This window comes from Penicillium pulvis, assembly GCF_028828015.1.
Source record: "Penicillium pulvis strain IBT 33274 chromosome Unknown contig_1_segment0_segment0, whole genome shotgun sequence".
Lineage (NCBI taxonomy): Eukaryota > Fungi > Ascomycota > Eurotiomycetes > Eurotiales > Aspergillaceae > Penicillium > Penicillium pulvis.
The window spans coordinates 1,407,207-1,420,585 of record NW_026643074.1 but is presented as its reverse complement, the minus strand read 5'-3'; the positions used below and the strand labels follow the sequence as shown (position 1 = coordinate 1,420,585).

Here is a 13,379-nt window from a genome sequence, read left to right as displayed (position 1 = left end):
GCCCTTGGGGATGGGCTCATTCTCCTCTTTCGCTTCTTCGATGATCGCGTCGTCTACATCTGCCTCATACACCGTCGCCTCCTATACGCCATATCCCCATTTCGCAACATCCACTCCTACCTCCGTACCCCATTTTGAAACCCCCAACGACCAAGGGAAAATGCACCAATGGTCCTCGCTGATCGGTATCGTCACGGCTTTGATCGGAAATGTTCTGATTTCTTTGGCGCTCAATATCCAGCGCTATGCGCACATTCGAATTTCCCATGAATACGAACTCGATAAGCTCCATAAAGAAGATAGCTGGCGCCGAACGCAATCTGGGGAAGAGTCGTCAAATTCATATGGGACCATAGGAGAGAATGGAGGTCAGACTCGTGGCCGGGGGAGATTGCCGCCGCGGAACCGTCGCAGTAACAGCGAACGCCGCGAGTTCGAGGCTTATCGTGATGACGAGAACGAGACCATCTCTGGTCGTCGCAATGGTGATTCGACATCGGAAGACCACATGCGTGCCTCCTTTACGTCTGATCGCACCGCTCGCCCCGACGACTCGGAAGGCCGAAAGTCTTATCTTCGATCGCCATATTGGTGGGCTGGTATCATCTTGATGTGTCTTGGAGAGACAGGTAATTTCATGGCATACGGTTTTGCGCCGGCATCGATTGTGTCACCACTTGGTGTGGTAGCTTTGATCTCAAATTGCGTCATTGCACCGTGCTTGCTGAAGGAACAGTTTCGAGGCCGAGATTTCTGGGGCGTATTGGTCTCCATTGCCGGTGCCGTAGTGGTTGTTCTCAGCGCCAAGTCGTCCGAGGAGAAACTTGGACCTGATGAGATCTGGGCTAGAATTACCACTTGGGAGTTTGAGCTTTATATGGGTTTGACTATCGGGCTGATTGTTATTCTCATGTGGGGCAGCTATCAATATGGCCCCCGCTCAATTCTGATCGATGTTGGACTGGTGGCACTTTTTGGTCAGTTTTTGATTGCCAATGTTTATATTATGATCATAATGCTGACAACTTATCACAGGTGGATACACAGCTTTGTCTACTAAGGGTGTTTCCTCCCTACTGTCATTTACCCTATGGCACGTCATCACGTATCCTATCACATATCTACTTGTTTTCGTTTTGATTTCGAGCGCATTGATGCAGATCAAGTACATTAATCGGGCTCTGCAACGCTTTGATTCCACACAAGTGATTCCGACCCAGTTCGTGCTTTTTACCCTCTCTGTGATCGTCGGAAGTGCAGTCCTCTACCGTGATTTTGAATCCATGTCTGTTGCCCGTGCAGGAAAGTTTGTTGGAGGTTGTCTAATGACTTTCCTGGGAGTTTACTTTATCACAAGTGGTAGGGTCCGCTCTGATGACGAGTCTACATTCTCAACCGAGGACGAGGAAGAAGCAATTGGCTTGTCAAATGGTGAAAGATATCGTGACAGGGTTGATATGTCCCCTCCGGACCAGCCCTTGCGAGCGGCCAAAGCGTTGCAGACACCTGGAATTGGTTACGATGGCGCAGATTCACCTGCAGGATCTTTAACCAGTCAAGGTATTGAAGGAGTTGATGACAACGACACCACACCACGAGGCGTTCTCTCGGCAGCGCCATCTTCACCCACGCGCTCCTTGACTGCTGATTCAGCCCTCTCGGGCCCTTTATTCGAAAATCCCTCACCACTGCGCCCTCCATCTCGCATGTCCAACCCCTGGGTAGAGTTTCAGGATCAGGCTCTCGCGTCCCCCAAATCTGACCCCGAGGTCCACCGCCCGATGACACCCCCAGCACATGGAGAAGCCACAGGTCAGGAGTCAACAGTGCTTCTTCGCTTCCCTCCAGCCCCGGGAATAGATGACTTGTCACCTGGTGCTAATACCACAGCTCTTCGAAGAGCCTCGACACCTGCTGTAGGCGGTTCGCCTCATCTTGCTGAGAGAGCCCACGCAGCTCTTGAAACGCCTACAAAACGTGTCTTGCGAAATTCTATTTCGCATAGGTTCTCCCCTGGTCCACTTCTTCCCACACTCTCGGGTGGCTTCAGTGCTGTGGTTGCGGAATCTCTTCGACGTGGTGAAGGCAGCCCTTACAAGGATCGTTCTGGTAGGCGGAAAGCCGGACGCCGAAGACAAGTAGACGGCGTATTTGGAGATGCTTTGTATCGAGACTATGATGGAGATGCAGGCCCTCTCGGTGAGATCGATCGGGTTGACACTCCTCTTACGCTGGCTACAGCACGGCTTCAGTCTGCTACGAGCCTAGTCGATCCGTCTGCAGAGGCTGGCCGCTCTACTCCCGCCCTTGCCACGGAAGTTTACAACACGCCAGCTCCGAAACCAGACGAAGAGGGTACTCGTCTTCGTAGCTTCAGCGACTCGTGGAGTGGTGGGCTTGCTTGGCTAGGTGGGGCACTGCGAAAGACTCAAAATCACGAGAGTGTCGACAGCAGTGCAGTGACGCAAGGAACTGTGACACCACAGGATGGCGAGACACCGTCTGCTCAAAGTGGTAATCACGACAGCACCAATGTCGATCCCGAATCTCGATCATAACAGCAAGGGGGAGCTTCTCACCCTACAGAGTAAATCTGTGGTACATGCAGAGTGGCTGGGTCACTCACATTATACATACATGCAGCCTCGTCCTGGGCTTATCTTCTTTTCATACACCCTTCCGTGATTTCTTTTTGGCACGGTGTCTTCTTTCCCTTTTTCCACTTCTGATGGCATAAGACCTTGGTCTGTAATAAGCGATGCATTTTGCGGGGTATGTTCTTCTTTATCAGGCATCTAATATGTTTCGTGTTCATTTGTGATCGTTCTCTTATTCTCCGTTTCATATTCGGGATCAATCTGGCGGTTTTTTGTCGCAAAGCTTCTGCCACCAACTCTCATCATTTGTACATTCCATCGATCTCTACTTTAGCCGAACGACGCCTCATTCTCGGACAGCCATTATTCAAATCTCCATAGTCCTTGTTGCGACGCAATAATACGCCTCCAAAGCTTTGCGTCAAGTCCACCGGGAAAAGTGCAATGGAATGCGGTCATAGGTGGAAAATAACGGCCACAAAGTACATACACATACCCTGCACATGTGTCAACCTACATCATCTAATTTTCAAGGCACGAAGGTCCCGGAAAAACCTCGGTCATACCATTTACGCATATCCAATTTAGCCGAAATTCAACTATAATATCCCGATCTGCAACGAGCGTGGTAAGCATCTCGGACCCTCCGGTCTCTGACCCCTGCAATAACATTAGTTCACCCCACATTCACTCACAAAACTGTAACCGATGCCCCGCGCGGGGATTTTGCTCCGTCTCGTTATAGTCTTAGCGGCCCCAGTTCATTCCCGTTAAGCCACTCATGCTTAGCCAGTATAAACACCCGTGATCGTTTCATCTCCGATAGCTCCTGGACTCGAGCTAAGGTTCGATCTAATATGCACAAATACGTTTTTCCCCGCAGCTCGGAACAAGGAATTATGAGCTCTTTCCTTTGCATAGATCATGCTTATATGCGAGAATACCCCTGCGTGAGCTGATCTGCAGGAGGAAAGAAAATTCAAGTTTTAATTCCTACTCTCGGAGCTTGGAGCTGGGCAATTGTGCCTCAAAGATAGAATTGAACATCTGGCATTTTAATCCGTTTCTTCATGATGCTTGTCAAGGGGCTTTCGAGGGGCTTGTTGCTCGTGCAGCTACTGGGTGCATTGGTGTGTGGTAAAGCGATATCGAGCACGCCGCTTTACAAGGATGCTAGTGCGCCTATAGAGAAAAGGATTGAAGATTTGCTGGGGAGGATGACTACTGAGGAGAAGATGGCTCAATTGATTCAAGGTACGTTCTTGGGCCATGTTTTCCATGAGACAAATGGTTTTCATTCCAGACCTAACTGTATTTTTAAGGAGATGTCACCAATTGGATGGACGATACGACCGGCGCATTCAACTACAGTGGACTAGTGGCCAATATGGAAGAGAAGGCAGGCATGTTCTATGGTATGCATGTCTCGTTCCGTCGTCTTGGAAACCCTACGCAATATCAAATTCTAACACGCTATAGTCGGATACCCGATTTCCTGGGATTGGTTGACGGAGAATATCAAGCGGGGCCAGGACTATTTGATGCAGAATACCACACTTGGTATTCCTGCTCTTGTTCAATCGGAAGGTGAGCAATCCAGCACTATAACACAGTAAGACACGAGCTAAGCACTATCATGACAGGTATCCATGGTTTTTTGATCGGCAATGCTACCATTTTCAACTCCCCCATTGGCATTGGAAGTTCTTGGAACCCCAGTGTAAGCCTTCGCTACCTTCCAATCCAAATTAAGCCGCTAATATTTTCCAGCTTGTCCGCAAGATGGGAGCAGTCATTGGCACCGAGGCTCGAGCATTGGGTGTAAATCAGCTTTTCGCACCCGAGGCCGATCTGGCTCGTGAGCTTCGTTATGGACGTGTAAGGATCATTGCTCTTCATTAATCCTATATGCAAGACTAACATAACCCTGCTATAGGTCGAAGAAACATTCTCCGAGGATGGTTTCCTGGCCGGCGAGATTGCGTATAGTTACATCATGGGAATACAGAGCAAGAATGTGTCGGGCATGGTCAAACACTATGCGGCCTACAGTAATCCAGAGCAAGGGTTAAACACCGGACCAGTCCACGGAGGAGAAAGAGAGTTGCGCACAACGTGAGCTCAGTGGTCTATGGGCGATGACATGGGATGCTAACAATTTTTCCTTTCCAGATGGTTGCCGTCTTACAAGCGCGCTATTATTGATAGTGGTGCATGGGCTGTGATGACTGCCTATTCCAGGTGATTGTCTCTCATGTTGATTTCCATATCAGACGACGCTAATTCTCCCCATAGCTACGACGGAATACCCATGGTTGCCGATTACCACACCATCACCGAGATTCTGAAAGAAGAATGGGGATACGATTACTTCGTCATGACCGATGCTGGTGGCAGTGACAGACTTTGCTCTTACTTCAAGATGTGCCAAAGTAGTCCCATCGACATGAACTCCGTGACTCTGCAGCTGATGGAGGCGGGTGTTGATGTGGAAATGGGCGGTGGCTCTTTGTAAGAAGCCCTGGTTACTTGTCCACTGAGTTGAGACATAGAACTAACGCATGGACAGTAACTTCCAAAAGATCCCCTCACTGGTCAAATCTGGAAAGCTTGACATCTCCATTGTCGATGCTGCCGTCACGAGACTGCTTCGCGTGAAGTTTGAGATGGGTCTTTTCGAAAATCCATACTCGGCTGCAGAGAAGAGCCAATGGTCTTCCCTCATCAATACTGCGGAGCATAAGCAAGTTGCCAAAGATTTGGATAAAGAGTCAATCGTTCTCTTGGAGAATCACGATGAGACTCTGCCTCTGAAGAAGTCCGGTAACATTGCTGTGATTGGTCCTATGGCTCATGGATTCATGAACGTGAGTCCAACAATAACCGTCGATATAGTTCCGCTTCGAGTTTAAGTGCTGACCACTATCTTAGTATGGTGATTACGTCGTCTACCAAAGCCAGTACCGCGGTGTCACCCCATTGGATGGTATTAAAGCCGCAGTTGGCGATAAAGCAACAATCAACTATGCCCAGGGATGCGAACGCTGGAGCAGCGATGAATCTGGGTTCGATGAAGCAATTGAGGCGGCAAAGAAGTCCGACGTTGCCATTGTCGTTGTAGGAACCTGGTCTCGCGATCAAGTCCAACTCTGGGAAAGTTACAACGCAACGTAAGTGATACCCACCAACCGCTAAAATAATTAGAGTCGAACTTCTTACTAACAAAATTTCCAGTACTGGTGAGGATGTCGACGAAGACAACCTCGCTCTCGTAGGTGCCCAAGGGCCTCTCATCCAAGCCATCGCCAACACAGGCGTACCAACTATCGTTGTCCTTTCAAGCGGCAAGCCCATCACAGATGTCTGGCTCTCCAATAGCACCTCCGCCCTGCTACAGCAATTCTATCCATCGGAAGAAGGAGGTAACGCGCTCGCAGAAGTGCTATTCGGCGATTACAACCCCTCAGGAAAACTATCCGTCAGCTTCCCGCATTTCGTCGGAGATCTCCCCGTCTACTACGATTACTTGAACTCCGGTCGCTCCGTCTGGACCTCCGGCATGGAGTATGCGAATGGAACTATGGTCTTCGGTCATAATTATGCGCTCGGTTCACCCATGCCGTGGTACTCTTTCGGTTATGGCAAGAGTTATTCCACTTTCAAATATGGCACTGTCAGCATTGACCACAGTAAAGTGTCTTCGCAGGATACTGTTACGGTGAGTGTTGACGTGACTAATACGGATACGACGCGCGATGCGACCGAGGTTGTGCAGGTTTACATCTCTGACGAAATTGCCTCCGTTGTTGTGCCGAACCGGCAGCTTAAGGGCTTTGATAAGGTCTTGATTCCTGCTGGTAAGACTACCACTGTTAAGATCCCGATCAAGGTTGCGGATGTTGGACTTTGGAACAAGAAGATGAAATATGTTGTTGAGCCGGGTGAGTTTACCGTGCTGGTTGGAAGCAGTTCCGATGATATCAGGGGAAACGCCACATTTACTGTGCTGTGATAGGTGGGCCATTTAGAAGAGACGAAAATAGCCTACAGTTCTCCATGATCGAACCGTGGAAACGATCAATGAGTTGCCGTGTTTCAGACGAGTTCCAAGGTTCGACATCTATCTAACCTTGGTACTAGCCGTTGAGCCGAGTTCTATCCATGGGTGTGAAAACTTGATTCTATGGTCATTAAATATTATTATACAGTCATATAATACTAGATCACAGATCTATACGACTGAGTCGTAGTATGTGTCTGTGTCGTAGTGATATCCAGCCCGATCGGAGCGTCAACTCTTGTCAGGGTGAGACGTTTGTACGCACGTTGCGAATCCGCTCTTTGAGGCGGGCGCGCGGTCACAAGCTGCTCCCCTTCCTCCGGAATTGTAGGGCTCTCCACATCGCTCTCAAGACTCAAGACGACTCCAATGGCTTCTTGGTCCTCGATGATCTTCGGGTGACGCTTGGCGAAGTAGCGGGCATACTTGAACAGCGACCAGTAGCAACTGAACACGTTGATGAGCGTCAAGACGATTTTGTAACCCGTATAGTAGAAGATAAGGACCTTCCAGTCGATGCGTTCATTCTTCTTTCGGAGGTGAATCTCGTTGAACAGCACCACGTTGACGATGTACATGGCAATTGTGGCGCCCAAGAGAATACCGGAGAAACTGGGACGCACGACGAATGAAATAGGGAAATAGAAAGGAGCGAAAAGATAGATAAGAGTTTCGTACACCTGGAAGGGAATTAGTCGAGGTCTGGAATTAGATACCGGAGTGAATAACATACCTCTTGGAAAACGCAGAGCTTCGCTCCGATTTCCCACCAGCCAAGCTTCCAGCTTGTGAGGATGTATTTCATATCGTAGTACATTCCAATAACGAAGAAGAAGTTCCAACGTTTAAATCTTTGTTGGAAAATGGTCATCTCGCCGAATCCACCTCGGCTACCGCCGCCAGCGAAGAAGACTGATGAGGGGGTTTCTGTCTCGACGAAGACAGATGTGCACATTGTGACACGACCTCCAAGACGGCGACAGGCATCACCAAAGAACCAGTCCTCGGAGACCGAATATCCAGGGTGTTCGTGGAATGTCTGCTTGAGGAACTCGGTATTCCAAAGAGAGATAGCACCGTGAGGGAACGTAGCACTTCCAAGCATACCAAAGAAAGCTCGTTGAATGCCCGACATTTTATATTCCAGATCCTGTGCTTGTTGACAGTACGTTCCCTTAGATGAGCCTGGTCCAACACTCTTAATTGTGTATCCAAGACACTTGACCTGGCCCTTAAGTCGATCACTGACCACGGGGAAATTTGGCGGGAGAGCGCAGTCGTCATCGATGAGGAGGACGTTCTCGAAGCCTTTGGCCGCGTAGCAACCGGCGAATTGGGCTACGATCTTGGATCCCACGGGAACCCAGAGGTGGTTCACTCCGAAAGGACGGCAGACCTCTTCTGTGTCGTCGAGGGGCGTTTGAGAGTTTCCATTGGCAATGACGAAGATATTCTCAGCAGGAAAGACCTTCAGGGCGGCCTCCAAGGTGGGACCAATGATCTGGGCAGATTTATAACAGGGAATGAGCAGAGCGGTGTTTTTGGCGCTGGAATCATTCTTTTCCAGATCTGCATTAACGTATTCAGTTGCTGGCGGAGGATCCTTTTCGAACAAGATCAGAAGAGGGCAGAAAGCGTATCTAAGTAGATAATTAGCCATTGTTCATGGTACAAGGGTTCAATATGGGAATCTCACAAGAAAGCGAGACCGAGGAGAATTGCCCATCCTCCTGTGACGGTAAATTTGTGGGCGACGACCCAGTATAGCCACCAGACAGCACCCTTCCATAGGGGCATGCCAACGAGGACAAAATATATAAATAAGACGAGAAGGAGGTAGACGCTCACTTCGAACAAGACGCGCACCCAATGTTTTCGTTGAAGAGCAACACCTCTCAGTTTGGCTTTCTCGTAGACATCGTGCATGCTACTTTGGCGGCTATGGAAACTGACGGAGCTATTTGAACTGAGTGGTGGACTGGGGTGAACGGCTGACTCTCTGATTGGCGTTATAGGTTCTTTTTCCTCTAGAGGAGGTGTCAAGCGTTTTCGTTTGCTGAACTCATCCCATACTATAATCTAAGTCAGAATCCGGACCTTGATCACATAGTACCAGTTGACATACCATATAACTCGGGAGGGTTACTGCGAGGACGAATTGCAGCAGGGCGTCTTGGACCCCGTAGCGCCGACAGACTAACAGAACGGCTAATGCCACCTTGCTTTTGACCTTCCTGAGGTTGAAATTCGACACGGTCATTTTGCGGGAGGGATTTCTCCCATTTTTTCAATTCCCATGGTGAACTGAACTTTGCTGTTGTTAGCAAGTGCTTTGGGATTGCAACGTCCTCCACCATGGTGTGTCTTCGAGCATCATGTCGGTTAGACATGGTGGGCGACTCTGAGTATATAAAAGAATGACTGTAATAATGAGTGGACTGTGACAACGAGTGGACTGTGACAACGAGTGGACTGTAATAACGAGTGGCTAGTAACAATGCAACGAATGAAAGGCAACAAATGTCACCGCATGAAGGAACGAATGGTCGACAGTAGTGTATGAGAAGGAGAAAAATCACAATGCGGAGTTCTAAAAACTTGCATTTGTCCCTCGGCGGAAGAGTTCTTCTGTTCCATGTGGAGACTATGTCGTAGCTTCTCCATCTAGATCTCTACAGCGCGGATCTAGATGGGGCTGACCCTGCCTTGCTGTCTCGGTCATATCCTTGGAAGTCTTGAGACTCAAATTTGCCGACCCAAGGAACCAATGGACAAAAAAAGATTTTAATCTATACAGCTTCTGTAGATACATCATATTCGACCTTTTGCTAAAAATGATGTCTTCTCAGCTTGAATATCCGGAATCATTGTGCTTCAGGGAAATAAAAATTAGTAAATCTTTCTTTGACTGGATCCACGTCTCTCATGGGGCCGTCTTTGATGGGGACTTCTCATACTAGCGCAAGCATAAACTGGAGCCTTGGGCAAGAAAGATCAGCCTAGTTACGAATAATGGCTAGAAGCCACGAGTCCATCGGTTTAACCTACGATCTAGTGATAATTCTTCCACGTTCTTTAGATACAGGGGTCCTATAGTCCCCAAACCCTCAGGCCCCCCCAAACCTGCTGTTTTTTCTTGAAAACATCGACATCACAGGCCTTTTCTTACTAAGCTGTTAAATACCGTTACTATTCCACTCTTCTCCGGCCATGTAGGCACAGAGTTTTACGCCCCACCTTACTTCTTCTATTTTGCTAGTATTTAGATCTCGGTTATCGGCTGGCAGAGTTTTTAGTGTGTCAATTATTAGCCAAGCCAGCCTTACGAGCCATTCTTTGCATGGTCCACAGGCAAATCAGAAATTTGCAAATTGGTTAATAGATCGACGAATGTTATGCCTTGTTTTGATCAGACTAATTCTTGCTAGTTTTTCATATGGTGGTTTTGGTGGAGTCCGCGTCATTTCCCGCCCACAATCAGCCACACGCGGCCGTAGCTAAGCTGTGCTTTTAGTACCCGGGCCCCACTCTAACTACCGACTTACCACGGATGATCGGGTCAACACGATACCGAAATTGGGACCGTTTCTCCAGACAAGTATTTTTTTTCCCACTGTTTCGTTCCACTGGTTCGGATGTACTGTAATGTTTTGATCATGAACTGCTTGGGGTCAAAACTTGGAAGCGTCTTCTAGAAGGATGACCGATGACTAAATTAAAGTTCCAGGCACGGAAAAGCTTGGTGGAGCTTCCACGTACCTTCCGGACCTTCTACATTGGGGGCTCGCCAACCTGGATAAAATTAGACGTGCCAAGACTGCTTAAGCTCCTGCCTTAAGGGCGATCCTAATAAAGTACGGAGTCATAATGGGTGATTTGATAATTTTTTAGCCCTTGAGTAGCATTTGAATGTCCAAGGGGGCTCGGTGGTACTACCTAACCCAGTAGGTTGGATTCTAGCCCCAAGAATACAGTAATACACGTTGCAAAGTAAACAATACCCCGGGCCCACCGAGGCTTAACACCATCCGCGCGAAGTGCAGAAAGCATACGAATCAATCTGACGTATTACACTCACCGGGGTAAACGTGCCAGCACCCATGTAGCTCTCAAATCTCGTACACAAACTCCTACATTTGGAATGAAGCTTTAATTTGGGTGCTCTGTAGATCACTTGAAGTTAATTTCGTGAACAGCTCATACTGATCCGGCCCTTCCGGCAAGTGGCTCTCACAATTCTACTTTGGCACGAAACTCGATTTTTCATGTGGGGAACCTGGCTTGGAGGGGAATCGGAAAGCTTGCCAGCTTGGCACAACGGTGTACACGAACAAATGATCATTCGAGGCTAGAATCTCACCGATCATAATCTTCGATGCCTCATAATCCTAAACCTGAATTCATCCGGTGACTCCAGGCGAGCTCCGAAATTTTCATCATGGAATGTGGGACATGTCAAAATGGCTGAAAAGGCGTTTTACGCCAGAATGGTTCTTCCACGCGTAACGAACGCTAATGGTGCTTTGGCTGCCGGGGCTTGAACGCCCAACAGCGTTGAAATACGTCTACTCTGCATCTGCCAAGCATCTCACCCCTACCATTCGAGGGGGCTGTCGGCGGTTGAATAGAGCCGCACGCACAAAGAAGAAACCTACATATTAGACAAAACAGCAATGCAGAAAGATTGAGTCTATCTATGTGGAATTGGTTTTAAAAATAGAAACTTAGTAAGAAGTATCAAAAAGAGGAAAGAGGAAAGAGATATTGAGACACTGTTTACATTCAGCATTGGACGCCTGAGGCACTGTAGCGGTCTTTTGTGGGAAATTCCGGGCGTACGTCATCAACATGCATCCTTTTGTTTCTATTATCTCATAAAAACATGAGTCAATACGAATAGCTTGCATGAGATACTCTCCGGCCTATGTTCCTTCAACTGACCAAGCGTAAGAATCTTGTGATAGGTGTGCTCGGACGTTCTAACCATGGTCTACATTGTATATTATGGTTTGTTGTGGCTCCATGCTCCACGTCACTCTGGAAAATGGAGTGAGCTAGATTAAGCGATTGGAAGCTACTTGGTACCCTAGGTGCCGAGCAGCCAAAGCACTCGGATTGATCAATAAACCACAATTCTCTATCTAATCCTGTTTGATACATGTCTTACTTTCAAGGCCCGTGGGCTGCGACATCCATGGACCCAAAATAAAACAGTAATCGATGGCACCTAACAAGCAAATCAAATCCATATATAAGTACAAGTGTTCTATTCACATTACTTCACATCCTTAATATCAAGTCTCTGTCATCTTGCAAATCCATTCCACGAATGCATCTGCTTCCCTGGTGGGCCCTTCATTTCCTAGCATCTTAGAGAATATAGATTCGCCGTGCGACATTCCTTCAATGATGATGGTGGTGACTTTTCCCAAGAACTCGTCGTCCAGAATAGCCCCCATTTGCTCTATTTCACCAATGAAAACCTCGTTACTACCATCTGTCAGCAAGATCTTAGGAATGGATAGGTCTTTCCACCACCCCCCGGGGGCAGTCAATGGTTCAGAGAATGAACTTGATGTGGACGTTCCCATGTAGGCCTCCGACCATATCTTGCACATCTCAACGGAAAGCACGTCTTTTTTCCTGTTCCTAGTCCAGGATGATGCCTTCGTAGAGACCCAGGGGGAGATGAGGGCTAGACCCATGATTGGAGATTTCAGCTCTAGCTTTGGGAGTGATGGGTGGGGACGGTTCAGATGAAGTGCCAGGCCTAAAGCTATGCTACCCTCTGCCGATTCTCCTGCTAGGACAATCTAGTGCAGGTAAGCATTTGTCTGCATATCTCAATAGGCGCTTTAATTCAGGCTTAGAAAAGCTTACTCTTGATGGATCGATCGCCAAATCACTGGTAACATATTCCAACAGTGCAACCGCCTGGTTTAGTGGACGGGGTATTGTGCTTGTGGTGCCAGATCTTGTGGAAATACAGTCAGAAAGTTCGGTGGAATGAGGATTATCTGGATATTTACCATATTGAAGCACTAAAGTCGCAACTGATTTATGTGTTTTTTGGTGTATATTGTCAAGCAAGCACTTCAGTAGTACGAAATGCCCGTTGAGCGCCGGAAAAACATAGCCCCCACCTAATCGCTCAAAATAATATCGTTAGTACCACGTCTTGTTATCTCTTGAAGAACGAACCATGGAAAAACAAAATAATAATATCGCTCTTACTAGATCCGATCCAATGAGCCTTACTACCATCATTCAATGTGACAGTTTCAGGTATAAGCCGTCTTGACTTCATGAAACTGCGATATGTGTATGAGGTAGATGGGGCCACGTCGCTAATTAAGTCAGATATTGCTATCACGAAGGGAATAATCTCCGAGGTTTCATACTGGACATATTGAGCGCTAAGTCGTGATAATAAGGTCCGCGATGCAACGAATTTAATATAACCTAGGTAGGTGGGTGAGGTGTCTGTCCCCCGAAACGGGCCAGATATTGCTGCCCATATGGCGGCGATTGCTAGATGACTCGAGTGGTGAGTGGTTCAATCTAGCCGGATAGATGGGGAGATGAGTGAGAGAGTGAGTTACCTGTTAATCTAAAGAGCATATGACAATCTAATAGCCAGCATTCTGGAAATGGAATGTCGAAATAAGCTATCTGTTTAAATGAGGCCGAAACTTTTAAGGTTATCGCAGATCAACCTTTTG

At 47.8% G+C, this 13,379-nt stretch overlaps 4 protein-coding genes across 4 annotated transcripts; 2 read left to right on the top strand and 2 right to left on the bottom strand.

Annotated features, from left to right (window-relative positions):
• Positions 1–40: 40 nt before the first annotated feature.
• On the top strand, positions 41–2,558 carry N7503_003484 (DUF803 domain membrane protein; the record flags this gene model as incomplete). Its single annotated transcript, XM_057063031.1, has 2 exons — positions 41–977; positions 1,036–2,558. 2 exons carry the CDS (start codon positions 41–43, stop codon positions 2,556–2,558), a joined length of 2,460 nt encoding a protein of 819 aa, XP_056923946.1.
• A 1,112-nt stretch (positions 2,559–3,670) lies between these two features.
• On the top strand, positions 3,671–6,609 carry N7503_003483 (uncharacterized protein; the record flags this gene model as incomplete). Its single annotated transcript, XM_057063030.1, has 11 exons — positions 3,671–3,851; positions 3,920–4,012; positions 4,077–4,184; positions 4,241–4,317; positions 4,368–4,475; positions 4,534–4,712; positions 4,770–4,838; positions 4,893–5,108; positions 5,167–5,464; positions 5,529–5,767; positions 5,832–6,609. 11 exons carry the CDS (start codon positions 3,671–3,673, stop codon positions 6,607–6,609), a joined length of 2,346 nt encoding a protein of 781 aa, XP_056923945.1.
• Positions 6,610–6,815: 206 nt separating this feature from the next.
• On the bottom strand, positions 6,816–9,047 carry N7503_003482 (uncharacterized protein; the record flags this gene model as incomplete). Its single annotated transcript, XM_057063029.1, has 4 exons — positions 6,816–7,337; positions 7,391–8,297; positions 8,354–8,729; positions 8,783–9,047. The coding sequence occupies 4 exons, from the start codon at positions 9,045–9,047 to the stop codon at positions 6,816–6,818; spliced, it is 2,070 nt and encodes a 689-aa protein (XP_056923944.1).
• Positions 9,048–11,951: 2,904 nt separating this feature from the next.
• Positions 11,952–13,004, bottom strand: N7503_003481 (alpha/beta hydrolase; the record flags this gene model as incomplete). The annotated part of the gene is made up of 3 exons (XM_057063028.1): positions 12,859–13,004; positions 12,538–12,800; positions 11,952–12,470 (listed from the first exon to the last, which is right to left on the bottom strand). The coding sequence occupies exons 1-3, from the start codon at positions 12,962–12,964 to the stop codon at positions 11,952–11,954; spliced, it is 888 nt and encodes a 295-aa protein (XP_056923943.1). The 5' UTR covers positions 12,965–13,004.
• Positions 13,005–13,379: the final 375 nt, after the last annotated feature.